The sequence below is a fragment of the Ambystoma mexicanum genome, chromosome 13 (assembly GCF_040938575.1).
Source record: "Ambystoma mexicanum isolate Mex_15411 chromosome 13, UKY_AmexF1_1, whole genome shotgun sequence".
NCBI lineage: Eukaryota > Metazoa > Chordata > Amphibia > Caudata > Ambystomatidae > Ambystoma > Ambystoma mexicanum.
The window spans coordinates 606011086-606039067 of record NC_090938.1 but is presented as its reverse complement, the minus strand read 5'-3'; the positions used below and the strand labels follow the sequence as shown (position 1 = coordinate 606039067).

The following is a 27982-nucleotide window of genomic DNA, read 5'->3' as shown; positions in this document are numbered from 1 at the left end:
TCACTTGGTAGCTGTGGCTGAGCAGTCAGACTTCCCTCAAGAAGAGTTAGGCAGTATACAGAGTATTCACAATAGGTCAAAACAACACAGTAGAACAAGTAAACACTGACCAGAGCTTGGTGTAAAAGAGATATAATTATTTATTTAAAACCACATCGAGTAAAACACACAGGCACTAATGTTAAGCAGTTCAAAAATACGGTCACTAAAAGACATACACTCCCTTAAAAGAATATTAGACAATTCTTAAGTAAAGCCCCACTTATTTTCAAACAGCGGTGAGCGCTTAACACAGATGGCACTCGAATAATTCGTTTTAAAAAGGGAGAGAAAAGCAGAGTAGAATTTCACAAGAACACAACAAGAGAGGAAGGCAAAGTAAAACCGTGAAGTTAGAGTTCAGAAGGCCGGATCCACTTTAAGAGGATCAGAACGAAATGTGTCCAAGGTCACACGGTTGAAGTGCACAAAAGTCTTGAAAAGGTTCAGAAAGAGTTGGACCAAAGAAAGGGACCAGTTAGATGGTCAAGGCGGCCAGCCCAGTCCAGAAGGTTAAGGGATTATTATTACCTTGTAGCAATCTTTAGAAAGGGAGGCCTGGCGGACACGGTACCTTAAAGTGGTGAGAATACTCCAGCGGGGGCAGTTGCTCCTGGCAGCGGATGCAAGTCGGTGCTTCGTCCGGGGGAAGAGAGGATCTGGTCGGGGAGGAAGACCGGAGTCTGTTGCACTGCCAGGGAAGAAACCAGCCGCGGAGTTCGTCCGGGGGAAGAGAGGATCTGTTCGGGGAGGAAGACAGGAGTCTGTTGCACTGCCAGGGAAGAAACCAGCCGCAGAGTTCTCAAGTAAAAGGAGCGGTCCTTTTATTCGTGGTCCAGTGGTAAGTGGCTATCCGGTTGCTGGGGTGCTTGGCACGGGCAATTTGACCACAAGACGTCCTGGGATGCGAGGAAAAGAAGGTAAACTGGTTGTGCCCACCAGTCAGGGGAATAAGCCTCTCCAGCCGGGAGATCTTCTCTGTCGTCGGGAAGTGGTGAGTCGGTTCCGCAGGGCTCCACCGGTGCTGTCGTCGTGGTAGGTCGGCTCAGCTTCTCCCTCGTCGGATTCTCAGGTCCTGTGGCGACTTCTGAAGTTCCAGTCCCCAAAGCCCTGCTTTTATGCAGCACACCCCCATTCACTCAGCCTAGCTGTCAATCAAACATGCTAAGTGGTGGGCCGGCCGGCTCACCACCTGGGCCAATCACACAAGAGTGCGACTTGAGTTACCAAGGTAACTCAGTCCAGGGTGCCTAAACCCCCTCCCACACCCCCTGTGGTACCCAGACAGAGTGGCACCACTTTTGGAGGCTTCTGTCGAGAAGCCCGCCAAAAGGTGGAACAAAGGGCTCGACTTGGGTTGGAGTCACAGAAGAGAACACAAACGCCATTTTAGAATCGAGTCCTGGCAAAAAATACCAACCGGCGAATTAATATTAAATAAATAAACCGGCGGTATGTTCGAGGCTATGAGAATTAAATAATTAAAGTTGGTAGCCTCGAACAATGGGAAAATCCCATAGGGATATATTCGCGGTCGAATATAAAAAGTAGTATCCACTGCCACCAGCCAAAACTCGATCAGGGGGGACGGAGACATGCCCCCTCGACTAACAGACCCTGTGGAAATCGAATTGCCCCGACCAGTATGTCCACAATATGATGGTTTGTACTAGTTTCCGTTCATAATTTGGGACTAGTAAAGCCAATGGTGACTTTACATGCCCTGGGAGACAGTAGCCAGTCCCAGGGTATGGAGTCTATGGTGGGGTGTCACTATGACACCCCTGTGTCACTGCACGGAGGGTGTTGTGTAACACACATAGTAAAACACATGAGGCCCTATGGAGTAAAGGACCCCATATCCCATAAAACACAAACAGTCAAAGGAACACCATAAATCATGTGCAAGAGTGGGAGAAAAAAAAAGAGTCTCACTCTTGGCAGGAGAAAAAAACAAACTCCAGAAATCCAGGAAAGCTGCTGGGGGACTCACTAGGTTAGGAAATTCAGCCTAAAGAGAGAATTCTCCCTAACATGGGGGCACTTAGGAAACAATCTGAAAGCCTGAAGGAAGCTATAGGCAACATGCCAGTGGGCAACTATTGGCAAAGAAATAAAGTTACAGGTGTGCAGTGCCACATACCTAAAGTGCCTGTTTTATATGAGAGGCCTACAGAACTACCTGTGGCTTGTGTGACCAATCTCAAGGTGTCGTCACTGCTTTAGATGGGGGAGCCACTTTCCATGAGGCCAGGGAGGTGAGGCTGCTACCAGATATTCCCCTTGGGGTTGGTGTTCAGCTGGAGGATCTCATGGGGAGGGAGGAACCCATTGAGAGTAGGGACTAGCTTGGGCTCCTGCCTTTGTAAGGACCCGATTGGACCGCTGTCATTCAAAGGCTGTGAGGGAACTGCAAGATGGGGGCTTTGTTCTTGGTTCGGCGCGGATCACAAGAGGCTAGAGGTATGCTGAGGCTGACCAGAGGGAGAATAACATTGCGTCCCAGAGATAACCACACTCTCAGAAGGCTTGCAGCACGGGAAGCAGACCGGAGCGAAGGAAAGCTGCTTGCCAGTAACCGAAGCCACGAGAGTGCAGAGAGACGGACGCTGAACAGCAGAAGAAGCATGCAGAAGGTTGGTGAGGATGCCAGAAAGCCCAGGAAGCTGCCGTAGCCCCTGGGAGACCTGCGAGCAACCCGAAAGGGACGGCCCAGACCCTACAGGTACAAGGGTGGCTGATTCAAAGGTTGGGAAGACGGAGAGGTGGCAGGAACCTGGAGGCTGACATATGAGTCACCAAACCGGCAGAATAATTACATGAAGGGGGTCTGGGACCCATGGTGAGAAGATAAACACTGAACAGTGAGATATACGAACTCTGCATATTTAAGCAGCACCCACAGACCTTGGCGGGAGAGAAAACCATGGCTGTGGTCTAAAAATAAGGAGAACTGTGAGAATATAGAAGTGAAGGGGGTCTGGGACCCATGCTGGGGAAATAACCCCCAAACAATAACAAAGAGGAATATAACGTTACACACGCAAGAGAGATTTACAGACCTTGGCAGGAAAGTGAATGGAGGCTGTGGCTTGAAGAGAGAGCTGGGAAGCTAACCAAGTGAACGGGGTCTGGGATCCATACGGTGGACAAATACCCCAAACCATAATACCAACGAATACAAAGCCTGCATCTTCAAGGAACACTCAGAGACCTTGGCAGAAGAGTAAATCGAGGCTTTGGGTGAATGAGAAGGTTGTGTACCCTACTTGGCAGGAGAGTAAACCAAGGAAGAGGTACAGAGAAAAGGAGCCAAGCCCTTAAATTCTGTGGAACATTCACTTGTTCACATATGCTGGAAAGACTCTGGGGAAAGGGAATCAACCACCTTGAGTCTTGTGGAACTTTTGCTCTATTTTCCTACACCTTTTGGAACTTTTATGTTTGAGTTACAAGGTCGGGCTGCAGGTCGGCAGTCAAAAGACATTGACCCTTTGTTAGGCAGAATCCTGTGCAGTTCCCTTGGGGAACACTGCAAGAAGATTAAGACTACAGGAGTAAGCAGTAAACCCAATTGGTAGCAGACTGCACCACCCAGATTTACCTGGTAGCTGTGGCTGAGCAGTCAGACGTTTCTCAAGAAGAGTAGGGCAGTATACAGAGGATACACAATAGGGCAAAAAATACACTAGAGCAAGTAAACACTGACCAGAGCTTGGTATCAAAAGTATATAATGATTTATTTAACACACACTTAAGGAAATACACTAGCACTATAAATCAAAGCAAGTTCAAACACAATCAGAAAAGTATACACACCTCCCTTAAGAATTATTAGACAAGTCTAAGTCAAAACACCACTATTTGTAAAAACAGATACGAGCGCGTAACTTAGATGGCACTACAATAATTAAGTTAAAGGGAGAGAAAAAGGCAGGTCATGAAAATAAAACAGTTCCCAACACTTTTCTAAGACCAAAACAAGTTAGTGAAGGCAGTCTCTACTGTAGAGCCAAAGTTCATAGGCCAGGCCCACTTTAAATGGAGCAAGGTGAAATGTGCCCAAGATCGCACAGTTTAGAAATGCATTCAAGTCTTTGTAAAAATGTTCAAAAGAGGTTGGATTGATTCAGAAGGTAAAGTTAGAAGGTCTGGGGGCCAACCCAGTTGGAAAGCCAAGGATTGAAGGGTTACCTTTAGCAAACCGTAGAAAGGGAGGCCAGGTGGAAGACAGTACCTTTGCAGTTGAGGAAGCTTCAGCAGTGGCAGTTGTTCCTGGCAGCGGGTGCAGTTCATGGTTTCGACCAGGGGAAGAGAAGATCTTGTCGAGGAGGAAACTTGGAGTCGTTGCACTGCCCAGGGAAGAGACCAGCCGCGGAGTTCGCTCGGTTAAAAGGTGCGTTCCTTTTATTTGCGGTCACAGTGGTGAAGCTTGGCTATCCGGCCGCCGGGGTGCTTGGCACTGGCGATTCGACCAAGAGACGTCCTGGAAGGCGAATGGCGAACTGGTTGATCCCACCAGCTCAGAGGAAGAAGACTCTTTCAGCAGAAGATCTTCTCTTGCCGTCGGGAAAGTGGGGAGATAGTTGCAGCAGGGCTCCACCGGTGGTGTCATCGTTGCAGATGGCTCAGCTTCTCCCCTCTTCGGATTTCTTCGGTTCTGTGGCGACTTCTGAAGTTCCAGTCCCAAAAGCTCTGCTTTTATGCAGAAAAAACCCCATTCAACAGCCTAGCTGTCACTCATACATGCTAAGTGGGCCAATCAGAACAGAGTGCGACTTGAGTTGCTAAGGCAACGCAGTCCAGGGTGCTAATTCCCCCACCCACACATCCTGTGGAACCCAGACAGAGTGGCACCAGTTGGAGGGCTTCTGTGGAGAAGCCCACCAAAAAGTGGAACAAAGGGCCCAACCTTGGTTGGAGTTACAGAGACAGACACAAACGCCATTTTAGAATAGAGTTCTGGCGAAAAGACCCAACCGGTGATTTTATATTAAATAAATAAACCGGCGGTATCTTTAACATTGCACCAAAAAGTGGTGCGTTTAAAATCAATGGGAAAATCCCATAGGAAATATTCCGGTGGAATATTTTGCGTGGTAACCACTGCCACCAACCAGAAACTCGACAAGGGGGGACTGGACAGTGCCCCCTTGGAAACAGACCCAGGGGCAATCGAATTAACCCCTTCCAGTACTTCCATAATATGATGGGTTATACTGGTTCTGTTCACAATTTTGGACTAGTAAAGTCAATGGTGACTTTACATGCCCTGGGAGACAGTAGTCAGTCCCAGGGTATGGAGCCTATGTTTGGGGGTCACTATGACACCCATGTGTTACTGCACTGAGGGTGCTGTGTAATACATACACTAAAACAGATGATACCCTATGGAGTAAAAGACCCCATAGCCCATAAGCACACAATAAATCAAAGACATACCTCAAATCATGTTTAAGAGTGGGAGGAAAAAGTCTCTCACTCTTAGCAGGAGAAAAAAAAATCCAGCAAAGCTGCTGGGGGACTCACTAGGTTTGGGAAATTAGCCTTATAAGAGAATTCGCCCTAACACCCTTGCACATTTTATTGAGTTTAGCTTGTGAGGGATTGGACATTCTGACAAAGACAGTTTCATTAGCTAGTTAGGTTTTCCTCCCGTTACCCCCATTTTTGGTTGTTAATAAAAGTCTTTGCCAATCAACATGCCACCTTTGTGTCCGTCTCTTATTCCTAAATCTCACACTCGCTACTGCTGTCTCCAACGCAGTTAACCAAAGGGTCCCAGTACACCTCTACCCAGCACTCCGAGATTCTCTTACATATCCGCTTGCACGTTGTAAGTTATGTTATACTTTTACTCCTGCCAAAAGCCCAAACTCAGCAGCCACCTTCCAGAGGTGCTATAGAGAGTGCCCCCTTGCTAAAGTGACAGCAATCCTGCCTTTTCTGTGCAACATACGCACTTTCCTTCTCACCTTTGTCTCACTCCGCTTTTACCAGTGGCTAAAGAACACGGAATGATTCCGGCTGGCACAAAATGTTTGACATAATACAAAGCAGGGCATTGCAAGCAGATCAGTGGCATGGGGCACAGAGAGAAGGGAAACAAACACTGAGAAGTTATTGTAAAAAAGGCAATAGTAACGGTGTGTATCTCAGCCCCCATTGCAGCCCGCACACCATCAGTGGCTTAATACAAGAAGCTTGGGAGTAGGAGACAGCAAAACACACTGTCTCTCCCCTTGCCACACAAACAGCAAGCCCAATTATGTTGGTGTCACTGTAATGCTGCCTAAGTGTTGAAAGGGGCAGTAGTTGTCTTTTTGGAGCAGATGAAGCTCAAGTCTTGGTGCTGAAGACACAAATGTATGATCCAAGGAGAGAGTCCTCCAGGCGGAAACCTCTTGTGGTTTCCTCTTAAGTTCCTTTGTGTTTGTTAAGGGATTTGTGTTCTCCTAAAAATAATTCCTGTTCAAATCATGCCTCCTCTGGCAACCGCAGAGGAGAAATCGTGAAGAGTGTTCTTTAACATTAATAATGGATGTGAAGGGCCCTGGAGGAAATTGCAATAAGCAAATATTGAGTGATTTGAGAAGCAATGAGGGCCCGTCTAAGGCTGAATAGTAATTCACACAGAAGGGGCATAGTCCCAATCCACACCTGTGGGTATGGGAGGAGTGGGAGAAAGGCTGGGTGGAGGAAGAAACATAGCAAAGAAAAACATGGGGAAGTGTAAACCCCCACATTCCTTCGTGGGAGTTTCATTGTTGTGAATGGATGGTGTTCTTACGTTCATATTGCTCTGTCCCGTTTTTAGGAAAGATTCTTCTCGCTCCTGAGATCCCAGGGAACTTGGTATGGGCCGCCCGCAGGGGGAATGAGAGCGTGGATGAGGTGATTTCAAAACAAATCCTGTCACTGGTTTCTGTGTCTGGGTGACAGGTGGACAGGACCTGGGATTTTATATAGCCACGCTGAGAGGCACGGTGGGCAGCTTGATCTTCAGGCACACGCAGGGCGGCCAGGTCCTCTGGGTGTGGAGAGTTCCGCTGTGGGCCGTGTTGCTGGGCCAGCTTGCGCTCTCCCTTCTCCAGGTTTGAGGTAGCAAGCAAACTTGTGAGGGAGACAGCCCAACGCGAGCCGATAGTGCCTGTGGGTACACTCATTCATGGGGGACAGTTGGTAGCTGACTTGTATTGTTTTTCTCCTCTCTGTGGCTTAAGGTAGGAGTGGAAAAGTGTACAAAGCGGGACGCATAGTGCGGTACATTTGAAAGAGAGAAGCATATTGTTGGGCCGCTTACGGTCGTTGGCTGCACTGTCATTTCTTTTTGCAACGTGAGGAAGTGAAACTCAGGGGAGTGTATTGGAATAGGTGATAGCAGGGTTGGTCCTCTACGACAGCCAGCTGAGTGCACAAGGAAGCATAGTCATAGAGGGGAGATTCCGTGGGGGTTTGTCCAGTTTGCTATTTGGCCATCGGGCACGCACTCAAAGAGACGAGGTGTGGAAGGCAACAAGCCAGCAAGGCAGAGAGGGGGAAGCGAGAGACCCTCATAGGTCGGGGCACCTTACTATGCATCATTGCCCTTCCCGCTAAGTGGGGAGGTAAACTAGCGCCTGGTGTCTGGTCAGGAAGGAGCTAGAGCAAGGCACTCTGCCGGAACTTTCTACTTAGATCAAACTCAGCTGAGAACCTAAGCCGGGGTTACGCTCTGCACGGTTGCTGCAGCGGGTATTACTGTAACGGCCCGTTCCTGCCTGGAGAACGGGGTTGCTCTAGTTAGGGATCTTGTCACTCAGTGCATCGGGGTATGGCGTGTGTAGTGTCCGCACTGTCTGTTGTGTGTAATGTGGTAGCCTGCAGCTGCCCGGGAGGGGGTCTACAACACAGCAAAATGTATTTAAGTATCAAATGTGAATGAGCTCGCTCAGCGGTGCTCCCGCGGAGGTGGCACAAATGTATATTTATCGAATGTGAATGATCTCACTCAAAGTTGCTCCTGCTGAGGTGAAATACATATATATTTGTGAAATGTGAATAATCTTGCTCAAAGTTGTTCCCTGAGGTGGAAGTATATATTCATCAAATGTGAATGAGCGTCCTCAAAAGTGCTCTCACTAAAGGCATAATAGTTATTTCATTATCAAATGTGAATGAGCGTGCTCAAAAGTGATCCCACTCAAGTGCAACAGTTGGTTACTTACCCAATGTGAATGATCTGGCTCACCAGTGGTCCCACTGCAATGTTTATTTAGTTGTTTATCAAATTTGAATGGTCCTGTACCCTCCCCACCCCCAGTGACCCCACACCGGGGGTCAAGAGGGTAAACCAAAGAGAGGAAATGTAATGAGGAATTTGAAGGTTTATGTGGCACCTGAATTAGGGGAAATGTAAAGGTCTAATTACTTGGACATACCGAGAAGCGGATTGCGTGTCTTTTCTATGTTCTGTGATATAAATGAGGAGTTTTACTCTCACCAAATGACATGAGGGTGTCACGGTTTATTTAACCTGGTTCAACCAAATGACAGTAAACCCCCCGGGGCGGGGCTGGCCGATAGGGGAAGGTCCACCCCCCTCACATGGAGCTATTCTGCACATTCAGGGAATTGCTATAGGTCCCCATATGAAGGTCCACCCTCCTCCCCATGTGTGCGGTAAGGTGTAGTATCCCTGGCTCAGGACTACTACAGGTTGCTGCTTCTCCTCTGCTTGGGGCCCCAGAGGGAAAATCACCTTACAGGCGCTACTGAGATTCGAACTCAGGATCTCCTGTTTACCAAACGGGGGAGCTGTTTAGTACATTAGGGGCTAATTAGCTTAAGAAAAACAACAAAAAAAACAAAAAGGGAAAATGGTGCACGAATATGTGTTACACTGGGTAAAAGCGGAGGGGCTTAGTCCAGAGACCTGTTTTATAATAGGCGAGGTCCCCTTGCACATTACAACCGATGAAGTCCTAGCCATGACTGGTGCCTTGGAACCCATCATGGGTAAAGTCGAAACTGTAGGCTGCATACCTGGTCAAGACACCAAATGTTACATGCTATGTTATGGTGGAAGTTCTCTTACAGGTAAAAACCTTGCACATAGAGATTCAAGGCGGGGAACCTTAAATTCCCTGCCCTGTCTGGAGATGAGTTTAGATGCATGGCCTGCGATACCACTGCGACCAGAAGCTACTACCCCCACTAAAGACGCTATAGTAATTGCTGCTGCGGTGGCTGAAGCTGTTAAAGTAACTATGGTGTGACAAGCCCCGTCACCTCGGCTTAGTGAGCATGGAAGGCAGGGATTGCTCAGTGAAACTTCCACTGAGCTTGGAGTCGCCCGATATGTAGTGGACACTACTTTAGAAGTAAGTCTTTAATGGCTGAAAAATGTGATACTTCTCAAGAGTCAACCTGGTCAGATTGACAAAATGAGACTTTCATATTGATTGGAGCTTCAAATTTTTGTAAAATTCTTTTATTTAGAAATCACTAGCAGAGGCCCAAGCCGATGCATTACAGACATTTTGTCCTCCTTCAGGGCTAGCACTAGAACACATTAACAGAAATTAGGTTATCACCCCTATTCGCAATGATCTCAATATTGTGTTACATCATTCAAATGAAATGAGCATTTTGTTTAAACCACCAATCAAAACATACCTGTCAAAATTAATCATATGCACTGTTGTAATACACAGTTTCAACTCTCTTGTAGACGGAATGTTGGCTACCTTGTTAGACAGTCCTGTATGAACCTTCTTGTGTGTGACCCAAACGCTGCAAGCAGAACAAATGACCTCATTTATAACGGTCATAAAACTTTGCATACATCGCAAACTTATTTTTTCCAAACATCACTTTTCATCTACTTAGTGGCAGTTACCTGGCCCAGTGTTATGGCATCATGCCAAGCAAGATCTGAACATGGAGCCTACACCCGCTTGCGGCCCTTTTCCTGTGAGCGACCGGTGCCTAAAGAAGAAGAAAGCTATGAAGTATGGGCTGACCTCGCTCAGTTTATGCTACATGACTGGAAAGTGTCAGACCAAGAAACGAGGAGGCGGGTGATAGAGGCCTTACGAGGACCAGCATTACAGACGGTACAGTCCCTTCGCACAATAAGTACTGACTCCACATCGATGCAAGTGATGGGCGCACTGGAAGGAGCTTTTGGCACCCCCAAACCAGGGGAAGACTTACTAATTAAGTTCCATGCCACTTCACTGAAGCTGGGAGAGAAATTATCTGAGTTTCTAATGAGGATTGAGCAGATCTTGCGCCTGGCCCACCAGAGAGGAGGAGTAGAGATTTCCCAATTGAACCATTGTCGTTTGAAGCAGATACTTAGAGGGGCAAAGGAGGCTGCCGTACACATTTTGCAGTAGAGACTACATGAGAAACTGGACACCTCGCTTTCCTATGAGGACTTACTAAGCTAGATAAGGGCACTGGAAGAAGAAACGGGTGATGTCAATGTCCAGAGCCATCCTGTCAAGGCGTGGTCCGAGGACCCAAACATGCCACTGCTCAGCAGAGACAGACTGAGGAGTTGCAATGACTGGTGAAGGACTTGCAGATACAGCTGATAATAAGTGAGTCCGAATGCCAATCAGCAGCGAGGCCGAAAAGCTTTTCCCTCATTACATGAAAGAGATCATCAGACATTTCGACAGGCTCAAGAGCCTCGAGAGCATATTTCCCCCTCCTCTGCTCCCTTATCACCATGGAGATTTTGCCATCGACGTGGAGAGGACACCCACTCGACTCGTCTGTGTGGCCAAGACCAGAACTATGCCTGAGTAGCGGCCCATTTTAATGCCTTGAAACCGACTCCAGCCCCAGTGTTGTCGAGAAACGCCTAGGAGGTTACAGCTAGAACCTCGACCACAGGAATGAGCTCCACTGCAAGCAAGTCCCGCAGCTCTATTCGGACACTGAACTCTGAACCACCTACCACCAGGTATCACCACAAGGCTCAGGGGGGTCCCACAGCTGACCATCTCCACCTAGTCCATTAGCTCTGCCACTCTAAGGGACTGTGACCTTTCACAAACTGCAAACTCAAGCTAGGGTTCCCCGAGGCATCCCTACTGGCCTCATTGGACCCACTATGAGCATCCCAGTTGACCTGGAAGGGCTACGAACTATGGCATTATTCTACAGTGGTTCCCAGGTCACCATTGTGTATGAGCCCTACTATCACCAATATATGTACCACCTGCTTATAGAACCCCAGGAGAGGTTAAATCTGATGGGAGTCGGCGATGCAACCAGTCGATATCTGGGGTACGTCAGAGTGAAGATCCACTTCACTCAGGATGTGGCTGGGGTAAACACAACACAGTCCACCCTGGCATTAGTCTGCACCACCAAGTACCAGAATCCAGAGGTACCCCTGGTTATGGGAAAAAACTCGGCCCCGTTTGGTACACTCGCCAGAATGTGTGTGGAGATGGCAGGTCCCAAGTTTGCACACTCGTTGACCATGCACCCAGCCTGCCCGCAGGCCTATCTCAAGCAAAGCCAGGAGAAGGCGGGACAAGAGGAGGGGCCGGTGGGAAAGGTGACAACCACCAACCACAGTCAACTATACATAACTCCTGGTCAGTCGGTGATGGTGCCTGGCCATGTACACATCCGAGGAACCTACCGTTAGCGGAGATTAGTGATGGAGGCGCCGGAAGGAGAAGAACTACCTGGAGGGTTGATGGTACAGCACGCGTTGATCAGTGATACTGGGAAGGGAGTGACACACATTAGAGTCCCTATCACTAATCTCCTAGAAAAAAAATGTGCACCTTCCAGGCGGGCTGACAATCACACAACTGCACATTGCTGACTTGGTGGTACAGGCGGCTGGAACTAGGAGCCTATATTCCCCTTTGGATGTGGGAAAGATAAACTTTGGAGAATCTCCGTTGTCAGAACATGAAAAGGATCATTTATGAGACCAGCTGTCCCTGCGGGCCGATGTCTTTTCGACCAGTGACTGGGACTTGGGGAAAGCCAAGAGGGTGCAACACCACATCCGATTGAAACATACCACCCCTTTTCAAGAAAGGTCACAAAGAATAGCGCCATCTGATGTGGAGGATGTGCGACTTCATCTTGAAGAATTACTACAGGCAGGTGTTATCCAGGAGTTGAGAAGCCCTTATGCATCGCCCATTGTGGTGGCCAGAAAAAGGAACCATGATGTGCGTCTGTGCATCGACTACCGGCGACAGAACTGCAGGACGGTGCCTGACCAATACACTACCCCTGAAGTGGATGAGGCCCTTGACTGTTTAGTGGGGGAACAAGTGGTTCTCAGTCTTAGACCTACAGAGCGGAAATTACCAGATTCCTATGGTGTCCAAAGATAAGGAGAAGACTGCATTCATCTGCCCCTTGGGGTTTTACCAGTTCACTCGTGTGCCCCAGGGGATATCTGAGTGCCAGCCACGTTTCAATGCTGATGGAGAAGACGGTTGGGGATACAAACCTACTTGAGGTGCTGATCTACCTAGATGATGTGATTGTGTTTGGAAGGACCCTGGAAGAACATCACCAAAGGTTACTGAAAGTTTTAGATCGCCAACAGCAGGGGCTGAAAGTATCATTAGAAAAATGCCAGTGCTGCCGTACCAAGGTGAAGTATATTGGCCATGTGGTGTCCCCCGAAGGAATGTGTGTGGATCCTGATAAGATCGAAGCCCTAGAGGCTTGGCCCTATCCACAGAATCTGCGAGATATGAGGAGTTTCCTGGGGTTCTGCAATTACTACCGGCAGGTTTGTGCCAGGATTCGCCAACATAGCCCCACCACTCACTGAATTGACTAAGGGTTATCCGGCCCCACAGAAGACAGCGGCTAACCGTGGGAACCAGTCCACGACACAATACCATCCCAAGGAGAGCTTCGGCCTGCGGTGGAGTGAGACGTGTGAGCAAGCATTTGCTCGGCTAAAAAAAACTCTTATGGAGGCGCCGGTCCTGGCGTATGCTGATCCCCACCTGCCTATATTCTACATGTGGATGCCAGCTTGGATGGGTTGAGCGCCGTACTCTATCAAGAACAACAGGGTACCACCCAGCCAGTGGCTTTGGCCAGTCGCCGACTGTGCCAATCTGAAATGAACGACCCTGCCCACAAGCTCGAGTTCTTAGACCTTAAGTGGGCAGTATCCGAAAACCTGCATGACTAACTTTATGTAGCTACTTTCACAGTGAGGAAGGACAACAATCCTCTGACATACATCCTCAAATCCGGCAAACTAGATGCTACTGGCCATCGCTGGTTGGCCGCGTTGTCCATGTACAACTTCCAGTTAGAATATCGCCCTGAAGCCAGTAACATAGACGCTGATGCACTGTCACGAAGACCCCCGTCGACGACGGCTCTGAGTCCATTCATATCGAGACAGCCTCAATGGCTATGATGAAGGCCATTTGCCAGAAGGGAGTGAGCCAGACAGCTAAGTCAGCCTGCTTTATCGATTGCCTAGGGGGGACAGAAAAGGGGGTCCCTGTGAGTTATTGCAACGCAACCAGTCTGGTGGCACCCGAAATGCCGCACATGAACTTGACGGAGCCGAGACAAAAACAGTTGCAAGATTTGGAACTACGTGAAGGGCTGCAGAGCAAAGAAGCTGGCGCAAAAGGGCCCTCAGACAGCAAAAACCTGCCAAGTTACCAGTTACATTGCAAGGAACGGAAATCGCTAGTGCTGAAGGGACGAGCACTGTATAAAGAGAGCCAAATCCAAGGGCAACTTATACACAGACTTGTGCTACCTCGTTCACAGCGTACCCTGGCCCTGCGGGCCCTTCATGACCAACATGGACATATGGGTAGTGAACGGACACTAGAATTAGTACGAAGTTGATTTTACTGGCCAGGCTTAGGCCCTGATGTAGAGGAGTATTGCCACACCTGTGTATCATGCATCGCCTGAAAAACCCTAAGCCACCCAGCTGCGGCACTACAACATCTACAGAGCTCTGGACCCATGGACTTAGTTTGTGTGGACTTCTTGAGTCTTGAATTTGACAACAGCAGAATTCAAAACAATTTGTTGGTGACTGACCACTTTACTCAATATGCCCAAGCCTATCCCATCAGGTATCAGAAAGCGATAGCCATAGCTAAAGTACTCGGGGACAAATGTTTTGTGCATTATGGCGGACTTGCTCGCCTACACTCCGACCAAGGGCGAGACTTTGAATCCAAACTCATCAAAGAACTCATGCAGTTGATTGGGGTGAAGAAAACTAGGACATCCCCCTACCACCCAAAAGGGGATGCTGAAGCTGAATGATTCAATCGTACTTTCTTAGGTATGCTGGGGACACTGAGTGCCAAAGAGAAGGTGAAGTGGAGCCAATAAGTGTCCACATTAGTTCACGCCTATAACTGCACCCGGAATGATAGCACTGGGTTCACCCCGTATCAGCTGATGTTTGGAAGGGATTGCAGGCTACCCATAGACTTGAGTTTTGGAACCTCCTCTGATGGAACCGATGCCAAAAATTGCTGCAAGTATGTGAGAGACCTTCAGGACCAACTGTCACAAGCTTTTCAACTAGCGCAAGCCGCAGCTGAATCGAATGCACAGCAAAACAAAAGAAGGTATGATACGGTCAGGTTCCACAGCCTACAGCCTGGCAACAGAGTGCTCATCAGGAGTTTAGGAAAGAGAGGGTGAAACAAGCTGGGAGACCGATGGGAATCGCACCTATACCTGATTGAGAGAAAGTTGAACGGGTTGCCCATGTTCAGACTGAGAAGGGAAGGCACCCAGAACATGTGAAGACCCTCCACCCAAATCACCTCCTACCCATAGGTGATGGTGTGGAGATCGATCCGACTGCTGGTGAAGCCTCTCCATCCCCCCAGTAAGAGGATCACACAAATTCAGGCACCGGACACAATCCATGGGGAAGGCTTATACCCCTCTAGACCAAATACTGTACCGTCTGTGGCCTCCAACGAAAGAGAGAAGAAGAATGAAGAGGATAGAGACGCAAATCCCAGAGGTAGCCAAAAGCTCTCCGATACTCAGTCCATGCTAATAGTAGAGGAAGAAGATGACAATTCTGAAGACTTAGAGATAGCCTATTGGATTGGACACAAGGACACAACTCCAGGTCCCTCCGGACAGACTGAGAACCAGAGAGAGGTATCAGCTGGTGGAGACCTGGACATTTTCTCCACTTCCTCAGAGGATCAATTTCCAAGCTCTGCCTCTGTGACTGAGGACAGGCCGCCTGCATCAATAGCACTTCCAGGAGCTGCATCTGAAGATCATTCACTCAACGAGAGGTCAGGCCGATCAGAACGCAGAACTACGATGCTATTGGAGACCAGTCTGATGCCATCCGAAGGGGATTTCATGTGCCAGCTACTACTTGTACAGTGTTTATCCTTTAAACCAATGTGTTATGCTCGACAATGGTAGACTGTACCATTGTTGTGGAAGGGGAAATGTCAAATGTTACTGTATGTACCTAGGGATGAGGTAATCTCTTAGGGACAAGGGTTTTGAAGGACCAGGGGGTGAGTGTAAACCCCCCACATTCCAGCGTGGGCGTTTCATTGTTGTGTATGGATGGTGTTCTTACGTTCATATTGCTAAGTCCTGTTTTATGACTGTAATTCTTCTCCTTCCTGAGATCCCGGGGGACTTGATATGGCCCGCCCGCAGGGGGAATGAGAGCGTGGATGAGGAGATTTCAAAACAAATCCTGTCAGCAGTTCCCCCACGTCTGGGTGACAGGTGGAAAGGGCCAGGGATTTTATATAGCCGCGCTGAGAGGCACGGTGGGCAGCTTGATCTTCACGCACATGCAGGGCGGCCAGGCCCTCTGGTGTGGAGAGTTCCGCTGTGGGCCATGTTGCTGGGCCGGCTTGCACTCTCCCCTCCAGGGTTGAGGTAGCGAGCAAACGTGTGAGGGAGACAGCCCAACGCGAGCTGATAGTGCCAGTGGGTGTGCCCATTCATGAGGGACAGTCGGTAGCTGACTCGTATTGTTTTTCTCCTCTCTGTGACTTGAGGTAGGAGTGGAAAAGTTTACAGAGTGGGCCGCATAGTGCGGTACATTTGAAAGAGAGAAGCATATTGATGGTCTGCTTACTGTCATTTCTTTTTGCAACGTGAGGAAGTAAAACGCAGGGGAGTGTATTGGAATAGGTGATAGCAGGGTTGGTCCTCTATGACAGCCAGCTGAGTGCACAAGGAAGCAGAGTCATAGAAGGGAGATTCCGCTGGGGTTTGTCCAGTTTGCTATTTGGCGATCGGGCACGCACTGAAAGAGAGGAGGTGTGGGAGGCAACAAGCCACCAAAGCAGAGTGGGGAAAAGAGAGACCCTCATAGGCAGGGACGCCTTATTAGGCATCATTGCACTTCCCGCTAAGTGGGGAGGTAAACTAGCGCCTGGTGTCTGGTCAGGAAAGGGCAAGGGCAAAGCACTCTGCCAGAACTTTCTACTTGGATCAAACCCCGCTGAGAACCTAAGCCGGGGTTGAGCTCTGCACGGTTGCTAAAGCGGCTATTACAGTAATGTCCCATACATGCCTGGAGAAATTATAAATTTCTCACGTAGTGACTAACGTACTCTTAGTCCATAGTCCCATTTCCTCGCTACTGTATGGGCGTCCCTTCCAAAGGACGGGAGACGGAAACTTTTTCACCAGAAGAAACCTTCTTCCCCTTTAAATTTAGAGGGGCGCGGCCTGGGGAGCATGCGCTGCCTTGACTCCGCCCTCTGTCGCCACACCTTAGTCCCCACTGACGTGTCGACAATAGATTTAACATTTCCTAATGACACCAGTATTATTAGGGGCGGGGGGATGGTGGGGCGTATGGAGGAACGGGGACTATGGACTAAGAGTACGTTAGTCACTACGATGAGTAACTTATAATTACTCATACGTCCCGTCCCCTTTCCTCCATACTATATGGGCAATTACAACTGATTGTAGCCCCAGGGTGGAGAGGAGACCCTCCTTAAGCAAATAGGTTCCCGAGAACCGCCTGTCTGAAAGCCACATCAGATCTAGAGCCGGAATCCAAACAGTAATGCTTGCAGAAAGACGAGGGAGAGGCCCAAGTGGCCACCCGGCTTATGACTTGCCAAGGAACATGGCACGGAATTTGCGATGGCCGTTGCCTTGGCCCTGACTGCATGATGCATGTTGGCCGGGAGCGGCTTGTGCTGGCCCTCGTACGCTTCCTTGATGGCAGAGAACATCCAGCGGGATATGGAGGCCTTGGAGGCCTGATAGCCTGGCCTCGAGCCTCTGAAAGTGACAAACAGAGCGACCAACTTGCAGACGCCTTTGGTTCTGTCCAAGTAGAATTTTAGGGCACGCTTGACATCCAGGCAGTTCAGCACTATCTGTGCTTCATCCTTGGGATCGGGAAAAAACATAGGAAGGACTATTTCCTCAGTCAAGTGGAACGCAGACGGAACCTTGGGCAGAAATGCCGGATGTGTCCGCATGACTACCTTGACCTTGTGAAAGGTGGCATATGGTTCAGAGGCGACCAGCGCCTGGATCTCGCCGACTCTGCGAACCGAGGTAAAACCGACTAGTAAGGCCGTCTTGATGGTGACCAGCCTAATGTCCATGGATGCCATTGGCCGAATGCTTTGTGCACCAGGGCACCCAAGACTATGTTAAGGTCCCACAAAGGGCTCAGTCTCTTGACGGGCGGGTAGAGCCTAGCGAGACCAGTCAGATGTTTCTTGACTATAAGATTGGAGGAAAAGATGCCTTCCTCCGAGTTCCTGTAAGCCCCGATGGCTGCAAGGAATGTGCGGCAGGTGTCCACCTGTACGCCCGAATGAGCGAGGTGCGCCAAAAAGGAGAGCACGTCATCCAAACTGCAGGCCAATGGGTCGATTCCCCTGGAGTCTGCCCAGTGGCAGAATCTGGTCCATTTGCTTTTGTACTGGGCCCTGGTGGCCTTCCTCCTGGCACCCTGTAAGATCTCCAGATTGGCCTATGAAAGGCTAAGGTGCTGAAGCGTTACCTGCTCATGTACCACGCTGTGAGGGTTAGTTTCCCTGGCGCAGGGTGGATGATTCTGCCCCCCTGCTGCGCCAGAAGAAGTGCTGGGCCTGTCGGAAGGTGTATGGGGAAACCTCTGAAAGGCTGAGCAGTTCCAAAAACCATGGTCTGGCCGGCCATACCATGGTTTTATCAGAATGAGGAGTCGGTGAGACTCCTTGATCTTGCAAATTACCCTGTGGATCAGTGGGGGTAGGCGGAAAGGCACAGGCTTTCATGCCGGTCCACTGGAGGTGAAATGCGTCGCCCAGAGAGCCGGGGCCCTGACCCTGCCAGGATGCGAACTGGGGACACTTCTTGTTGTGCCAGGTGGAGATCCACTTGCGGGTGACCCCACCTGTTGAAGATCTCCTGAATAACGAGGTCATTTAGCTGCCACTCTTAATTGTCCACTCTCAGCCTGCTGAGCCTGTCCGCCACCAGGTTGGATTCCCCCAGGAGGTGGACTGCCGAGAGGTACATTTCGTTTTCCAAGGCCCATTCCACATGCTGATCGCCAGTCTGCACAGAGGAGGGGATCTGGTGCCTCGCTGCTTGTTGACGTAGTACATGCTAGTCGAGTTGCCTGTCTGGATGAGGACAACCTTGCCCTTGATAAGTGGTAGGAATGCTCTGAGCGCTGGCCAGGTGGCATTCAGCTCCAACCAATTGATGTGGTATTCCTGCTCCTGTATAGACTAGGTGCCGTTGACCGAGAGATCGTCCAGGGTGGCTCCCCAGCCCCCGAGCAAGGAGTCTGTGGTGATGGTGGTCTGTGGAGAGGCCGGCCGAAAGGGCTTGCCCGTCCGTAGGTTGCAGTTCATGGACCACCAAGTTAGGTCCGGGTGGAGAGATGAAGGAATGTTGATCGTCTCGGATTGCGAGCCCCGCTCATGATTCCATGAGGCCGCGAAGTGCAGCTGAATCCTTCTCATTCTTAGTCTTGTGTGCGGCACGGCTAACAGCACCGCCGCTAGTAGACCCAGGAGATGTTGGTACCACCATGCCGAGGTCACACCTCTGCTGAGGAAGTGGTTGGCAGTAAACCCAATTGGTAGCAGTCTGTACCACCCAGATTTACCTGGTAGCTGTGGCTGAGCAGTCAGACTTCTCTCAAGATGAGTTAGGCAGTATATAGAGTATACACAATAGGTACAGGGATACAGTAGCACAAGCAAACACTGACCAGAGCTTTGGTGTAAAAGTATATAATTATTTAAAGACACACTTGTAAATTATACTAGCACAAAGAGGTAAGTAAATTCAACACACAGTCACTATTATATATATACAACCCTAATTACTTATTAGACAAGTCTTAATGAGAAACACCACTTATTTTCAGACAGAGGTGAGCGCTTAACATAAGATGGCACTCTAATAAGTTATTAAAAAGGGAGGGAAAAAGGCAGAGTTATGAAAGCACACACATTTCAATACTTTTCAAAGAACCACAGTGAGGCAGGTTAGGCAAAGTCTACTGGAGAGCAAGGAAGTTCAAATGCCAGGCCCACTCTTAGAGAGAGCAAGCAAAATGTGCCCAGGATCACACAGTGGGGTTATGCCCAAAGAGTCTTTGTAGAAAGTTCACAAAAGATTGAGATTAAGTCAGGAAAAGTTAGTTAACAGGTCCCAGGCTAACCGAGGTTAGAAAGTCGAGGCTTTACTGTCACCCCGAACGATCTGTCGCAAGGGAAGCCAGGGGGGACACAGTACCTGAAAGTGGGAAGAACGCTCCAGCGGGGGCAGTTGTTCTTGGCAGCGGGTGCAAGTCGGTGTTTCGTCCAGAGGAAGAGGAGATCTCGACGTGGAGGAAAGCTGAAGGTCGTTGCACTGCCAGGGAAGAAACCAGCCGCGGAGTTTCCCGGTTACAAGGTACCACCCTTTTCTTCGCGGTAGTGGTAAACCGTGGTATTCCGGTTGCCGGAGTGCTTTGCACATGCAAGGCGGCCACGAGATGGTCCAGGAAGGCGAAAAGACGGGCAAACTGGTTATCCCCACCAGTCAAAGGAAGAAGACTCTTCGGGCTGGAGATCTCCTCTGTCGTCGGGAAAAGTGGTGAGACGGTTCAGCAGGGCTCCACCGGTGGTGTCGTCGTTGCAGGTCGGCTCGGCTTCTCCCTCCTCGGATTCTTTAGGTCCTGTGGCGACTTCTGAAGTTCCAGTCCCCAAAGCCCTGCTTTTATGCAGAAAACCCCCATTCATTCAGCCTAGCTGTCACTCAAACATGCTAAGTGGTGAGCCGGGCAGCTCCCCACTTGGGCTAATCACACAAGAGTGCGACTTGAGTTGCCGAGGCCAGGGTGCCTAAACCCCCTCCCACACCCCCTGTGGTACCTAGACAGAGTGGCACCACTTTTGGAGGCTTCTGTGGAGAAGCCCGCCAAAAAGTGGAACAAAGGGCTCGACTTGGGTTGGAGTCACAGAAGCGAACACAAACGCTATTTTGGAACCAAGTTTCGGCAAAAAATACCAACCAGTGAATTTATATTAATTTAACAAACCGGCGGTATGTTCGAGGCTATTTAAAAAAGTGGTAGCCTCGAAAAATGGGAAAATCCCATAGGAATATATTTGCGGTCGAATATAAAAAGTAGTATCCACTGCCAACAGCCAAAACTCGGTCGGGGGGACTGGACAGTGCCCCCTCGAACAACAGACCCCGGGGCAATCGAATTGTCCCGACCAGTACGTCCACAATAGGATGGTTTGTACTGGTTCTGTTCACAATTTGAGACTAGTAAAGTCAATGGTGACTTTACATGCCCTGGGAGACAGTAGTCAGTCCCAGGGTATGGAGTCTATGTTTGGGGGTCGCTACGACACCCCTGGGTTACGGCACGGAGGGTACTGTGTAACCCACATAGCAAAAAACACATGAAGCCCTATGGGGTAAAGGACCCCATAGCCCATAAAACACCTTCAAAGTCAAAGGAACACCTCAAATCATGTCTAAGAGTGGGAGGAAAAGAGTCTCACTCTTAGCAGGAGAAGAAAATAAACCTCAAAAATCCAGCAAAGCTGCTGGGGGACTCACTAGGTTTGGGAAATTAGCCTTTACAGAAAATTCTCCCTAACAGGAGAGGCTGGGATAGGAAGGCGGTACCCGGTGGATACTACAGAGAGGATCCAGGGGTCCGCGAAATTCTGGTGCCAGAATTGTGCATGGAGAGCAAGCCTGCCCCCCCACCAGAGACATGTGGACCCGAAGGGGCGTGTCATGCCTTCTTTCCCTCGGAGGCTGAGGAGGGGGACGGGAAAAAGCCCTTACTCCCCACCCCCTCCCCTTTATTGTTGTTTGCGCCGGTTCTGAGACAGCGAGTGGTCCGGCTGCTTGGATATGTGTTCCTGGAAGCCGCAGAACACTCCATATGTACGACCCTTTTCCAAGCACTGCTGAGATTGGGTGTATGACTTGTGCGTGGTCTTTGTAAGAATGGATAAAGACTTTGCCATTTGTGAGCTGTTCTTTTTGTTCAGTTCTTTGTCCGTAGAGGAGAAGCGGAAGAGGGGCCCCCCCTCGAACAGTACATTTAGAATGCGCGCCTGGTCATCCGGGTTGAATTTCGTTGCCCAGAGCTAGGCTGTTCTCCTCATGTCCGTGGCAATACAGATGGCACGACCTGAGGTATCGATATGCGCCACTGTGGATTACATGAGGTCATGCGCCACGAGCTTGGCTTCTGCTAGCCCCGCCTTGAAGCGTGCCTGGCATTGGGTGGGAAATTCCGGGAGGAAGTCTGCAATTTCCCACCATAACTGTTGGTTGGGGCAGCCAGCATGGCATCTGCGTTGGCCTGATGCAGGTGCAAGGAGGCGTTGGAGTAGATCTTCTTGCTGTATGCTTCCAAGATCGTCTCCTCCTTGCCTAGCAGCAACACAGAGGAGGGGGCTGAGTTCGACTGAGACTTGGCGTATAGTGATGCCGCATTGATCACTGAGGAGTGTGGCTGAGGATGGGTCGAGAGCAAGAATGTATCCCCCTCCATCTGCCTGTACTTGGCGTCCAGGCGTCTATTGACCGGCTGGACAGAGTGGGGCTTGAGCCAACCCTTTTTGGCCAGGGAGACTACCATCACTTTGCAGTGGAATACCCATGTTGGCAGAGGGGCATTTCGTGAGGACTTCAGCCAGAACCCCCTCTGCCGGCTGTTCGACCTGGGGCTCGGGGAGGCCCAGGTATTCCGCCAGGCCAGCAGGATGTTCATGGAAGGCCCTGGCTTAGGATGGCGTGTCTGGATCCTCCTCCTCGTCCGTATCCTGCGGATCTTGAAGATCTTGTGGAGGAGGAGGGGTAGAAGGCGCCAGAGGCTGGGGTACAGGGACCGCCGCCGGAAGTTGCAGAGTTGGCTGTGACGCCGGAGGAGGCGGCTGCACCAGGGCCTGGGGGCCCGATGGAGGCATCTGTGGTGCCGTTAGCATAGCAGGCAGGACTTCCCTGACTGTATCTTTGATGATAACCCCCATCTGAGAAGACCTCATGAGGCCGAGAAACTTCTTGAAGAGCACCTCCTCAAAGAGGTGGCATGGGGTACCGACAGGGTAGCGGGGGGCTGCTGGGGCCGCTGCATACCGTCCATATGGACGCAAAGGAAAGCTGCCCTGCGCAAATGAAGGTTAGACTGTAGGCCACGTATCTGGTTGAAGCTAGTCCCACCTTGACACTCGTTCTTCGCCGAATTCGTGGAATGGCATCGGATGGGTGCCCCTTTCTGTCACAGCGGCCATTTTGTCGAGCTGTCTGCCACGTGTCTGCGACATGTTGCTCAGCCCACTGGGCCCGGCCTCGTCCAAGACTCTTGCGTGTGGATCACAAGGCCTATCCTGCTCCTCGGGCCTCGGCCAGGTAGGTGTAACACCCTTGACCCGGGGTTCGGTAGAGCTGCGTTTAGGCGCCCCCTTGGACGTATTGCCGGTATTAGGGTGCAGCACCGCGGACATATTGCCTTGGGTGTAGACCCAGTAGAAGAACCTTCTGGTCCCTCGACACTGCGCTCGGGAGGATCCGAGGACCCCTCGACCCGAAGGCCGGTAGCTGTAGCAGCCTTGGGGCACATGCCGGTAGAAGAACGTGGCCGGTCCCTCCCGTGCGGGAGAGTCCCTGCGAAGGAGTCTCCCTTGCGGGGAGCGCTGGAAAATATCGACCCTACTTTGGGCCTGGTTCAATGCTTCATGAAGTTCTTGAGATCCTCTGGAGGCGACTTCAGGAAGCGCTTCCTCCACCTGGCGAGTCTGTTCCTCAGCACCTTCGAGGACAGCAAGTCACACGCCGAACATGATTGCCAACTGTGGTCTGAGCCAAGGCAACGTAGGCAGAGGGCATGGGGGTCTGAAGTTGGGAAGAGCCCGTTGAAGGGTGGACACCTGCTGAACCCTGTGGAAGTTGACATGCGCCGGGGAGGAGCGTGACACCTGAGGACGGAGTACCTGAATGATAGATAAGACAAAAAGAAAAGACAAAGAAGAAGTATCCGCATGTGGAATTACATGGCCGAAGCCAAACCCAGGAGCGCTGGTGAATTTGGCCGTTCCTGTCGACGCGGAAAGGGGACTGAGGTGTGGCGGAATAGGGCGGAATTAGGGCAGCGCATGCTCCCTGGGCCGCGCCTCTAAATTTAAAGGGCAAGACGTTTTTTTCTGGTGAAAAAGTTTCTGTCTCCCATCCCTTGGAAGGGACGCCCATACAATATGGAGGAAAGGAGACGGGACGTAAGAGTATGGGGTTGCTCTAGTTCGGGATCTTTTCACTCAGTGCATCGGGGTACGACATGTGTGGTGTCCGCGCTGTCTATTGTGTGAAATGTGGTAGCCTGCAGCTGCACGGGAGAGGGTCTACAACACAGAAATACGTATTTAGTTATCAAATGTGAATGAACTCGCCCATGCAACTTTAGTTTGGAATTTGTATCATTAAGAATGCAAAACTGCAAACCTACACTGCTGTACCCACCCAGGGCTGAAAAAATAAATACAGAGCACACAGAAGATCATAAAATGAAAGGGATCCACCATAGAAAAAATAGCCAGTTTAATAATAAGGCAGTTTGAAAGAAAGAGGACTGTTAAGGGTGGGTTTGAAATGGAACGGATAAGAGAGCAGCAGAGTCTCCGTGGAGTGGACAGAAAGTCAATTTTATCGAATGTAATTCGAGGAATTAAAGTATCCCCAGTTGATGGGATGCTTGCGATAAATCAGGGTGACCAAATAGCTGATAATGGACCACAAATAACTGACTCACTTTTAAGGTTTAATTTTCCTCTTTTGGTGTGCCTTTTTAAAATAAAAATGTTTTAACTAAACAGAAGACCCTGAGCAGACGTGTTGTGTCCTGAAGATTTATCAAGGATCTAATTATTCAATCTTCCTGGTGATGGTATTCTTCAATTCGTTTAGAAGGGGGATCCTTTCATAGGCTTTCACAATGCAGCATTATTTCTGAATCAATGTGTATCAGAGATGAAGCAATGGTTAATGTACAACTGAATGATTACAGCCTTGATAAAGCATCCAAGTATGTGAAACATGCGTGTCAGCTCATGTTCCTCTGTTCGGTAAAAAATATAACGCATAATAAAAACAAAGTAAGAAAGACATGCAGCAAAACGAGATAAATATTTAACCTTAGAATTGAGAAGAAACAGTTTTTATTTTGTATCTATCATCGTCATCAATTTAGTCTCTAATATTTAGCAAAGTCCCCTCAAATGAGCCTACCTTTGTTCCTTTTATTTCTTGAAAGGATGAATCAACGGCACAATATAAGTAAATCAGCCACCACCACTGTATACTTTGTTTCTATTTACTAGTAAACTGAAAATTCTGATCCAACATGTCTGAACTTGAAAAAAACAGCTACATTCACATTTGTGTGATTGCAATATGTGCTTGTGTCTGGTATTTTCTGCTCTTCAGCCTCTCACCTTGGATACGGAGACTTTCTTGGTACTGAATGATGAAATACTCTTGCGTCTGTTGAAGCTTTTTGAGTCCATTCTCAGTGTCCTGTGTTATAAGCCTCAGTTCTTCGAACGTCTGATTGATCTGCAGATGTTTCTGAGACAGTGTATCCACAATACCGCCTACAGGAGAGCCAGACTGTGAAGACAAAGAAAATCCCTCAAATTTGAACGAGTGAATGACAGGAAATTTGAAAATCTGGTCCTGATCAGCAAAGTCAAAGGCTAGAGGCTGCTGCCAGTAGACTACATGCAAAGGAAACCCCATCAGACATATAACTTCCAGAATGTAAGAAACTGAGACATGTGAAGAAAAAGTGATTGAAGCAGAAGCAAACAGTTTTGTTGTTGGGGAAAACAGGCTTACGTCTGCTGGTTTCAAGGATGACGCTTCACCTTAACAAACAAAACGTAATGTGTAGAAAGTTCTGAATCGATCATAACCACTGAAAATTATTCTGAGAAGCCTTTTATTACATTGTTCGCCAGTATCATTCGAGAAGGTAACCAACCAGTCTTAACCATGCCCCCTAAGAGAGCAATCCAGACCAAACGGTCAGGGCATGTTCCTGCTGTGCCGTATCATACGCAACCCCAAACATAATTCAGGCTCATTAGGCATCATCAGATGCGAGTTCCATGCTTGCTAGGCCCAATGTCCCAAGATACACCTCACAAATGATATTGAACAAAGCAAAACTTATTAAGGGTTGCTTATTTTCCCATGAAGAAAGATGCGACTTAGCAGTCTAAGCTGGACTGTCAATTTCTGGATGGGATCAGTGCCGGCTTTGCATGGTTTTATTCCCCTTTTCTAATGCCACATCCAGGCTAAAAGAAATGATGGAACTCAAATTCCCAGAGATTCCCCAAGGTTAGGCTTTCATAAGATCTTTCCATACATTATGTTTTTTGGTGTTTCAAGGCTGATAGCTTCATCACTAATTCCACCCTTTTCCCAAGGAATGTTGTGTGGTCTTGTGACTAAAGTACTTGCAGAAAGCAAGATGCCGGTCATTGGAAACCCGCATTGTCTCCAGTCCAGGTTCATTTCCTTTAAAGGCATTCATATTTGGCCCATTTAGATCAAGACTACAACTCCCAGAATACTTATGCATGCATTAGATAAATATGGCAGACTGCTGCTCTGATAAGAAAGAGCTATCAAGTAGTAGTAAGCAGAAAGCAGACACAGGAAAGCTATGGTTCTAAATGTGACTGTCATTCTCTCTGGGAGTTCCACTCACTCAGACAATTAATAATACAAAATAAAAGGTACAATGTTGTTACGTCACCAGGCTTTTTCCACTGAGATTTTTGATGAAAACATTCGGCCGAAAACAAATAATCGGAAAATATGGGGAGGAGCGAGGTGGGTAAGGGGATATAGTGGTAGGGGGTGTGGGAAATAAGTACTAGATAATAGGGAAGTGGTGGCTTAGGGGGAACCCCCCCAATATAAAATAAAACAATCTATTCGTTTTTTTCAGCCAAAAAGAACATAGAACCAAAGATAATATAAAGTGGAAACAAGCAGAACAAAGAACCATGGAGGACAAAATAAGCTACTCTTTTCCACAAACTGCCAGCTACCTTTCAGAATAATCCAGAACAACCGAAAAGTGCAAATTGTTCACAATTGTATTCCACTTTGCATGTTGGGAATTATTAAAAGCTAAATAGGATAAGTGCAACATTGAAAAAGGAAGAGAGCAATAAGATTTTACTGTTAATTAATTAATCAGACATTCCTACAAATACTGAGACGAGGAGGAGGCAACTAAGGTTAGTGAAGATCACCCATAAAAACAACATGTGGAAAGCAAGGGAAACCTGCTATAGAAAGAACTCAAGTTGTCCCATTAATAGTCAGGCAAGGTCAGGAATTTAATCATGACCACTCAACACTTGACTCCAATTGACTTTTTTAACTATAAAAGGTGTGGTTTTTCACAAGGAGGAGAGCGAGCTGGGGATGGTATCCGAACCGGAGAAGCCAAGGAGCAGAGAGCAGCAGGAGTTGAAGCCTGGTGGAGAAAAGCATGCCGAGACGCTGGCCCAGTTTATGTGAGGGGCTGCAGCGTGGCTAGGGAGCTGTGCCTCCAAGGAGCCGGAGTAAGGCAGCCTGTCTCCTACTGATGGCATTTGGTAAAATGCTTGCTCCCTTGGGATGTGTGCCTCTCCCAAGTGTGTCTGAGGGGCAGGTGGCGAGACCCTGACCTCAACTCTGTGTATCCAGAGGAACTGCTTGTCAACGCAACGCTGCCTGTGGAGTGAGAGAGAGAGAAACTCTGGAGCGTGCATTTGACCGAAGCGGAGCGGCAGAAAGACACGTTTTTAAAGCGGCACAGAGCAAATGGTGAGATAGAGTGTACTGAGGACAAAATATAATCATAATAAGAGAAAGAAGGAAGTTGCGCTAGCGGTGCAGAAGAAAACAAAGAAAGGCATTTGAAGAGTGCAAAGAAGGAAAAGTGGAACAGTAACGAGAGTAGAGTGTGTCAAGTGTGCAGGAAGGACGAGAAAGAAACAGCTAGGTGCAAAGGTGCACGTTAAGGGAAAGGAAATTATTAAGGTCCGCAAGAGGCACAATAAGAAAGCAAAGGAAGGTGTAAGAGTGCATGGTGGAAAAGAGTAACAACAAAGGGAAGGTGCAAGTGTGCACAAGGAAGAAACGAAGGATAATAAGAAGGGATGCAGGGAGCACCTGAAGGTGAGAGGTGTAAAAGGAGGAACCAGAAATAAAGAGACGGGTTGGAGATCAAAGTGGTCGCAGCTGTAAGTAGTAAAGAACCAGGCGGTTTCAAAAGTCTCTGATTGTACCCCACAAGTGAAGTGTGTGTGAAAGAACTGTATATAAAAAAGAAAGGTACATCCTGACAAGCTGAACTTGTGTTTGAAACCAAAAGGGGTCTAAGCTTGGGGAAGGGAACCCTTTGAGGCCTAACAGAGTGGAA

General features: G+C 48.9%; 1 protein-coding gene across 9 annotated transcripts in view; it reads right to left on the bottom strand.

Moving 5' to 3' along the window:
* The window catches only part of LOC138521540 (signal transducer and activator of transcription 5B), a 1967228-nt gene that overhangs the window by 693733 nt on the left and 1245513 nt on the right, over positions 1-27982 (bottom strand). For all 9 annotated transcript variants that reach the window (XM_069634461.1, XM_069634460.1, XM_069634455.1 and 6 more), the window contains one exon: positions 24990-25164. In XM_069634461.1, the coding sequence (XP_069490562.1) occupies positions 24990-25164 (175 nt within the window). The remainder of the gene's footprint in view (positions 1-24989; positions 25165-27982) is intronic.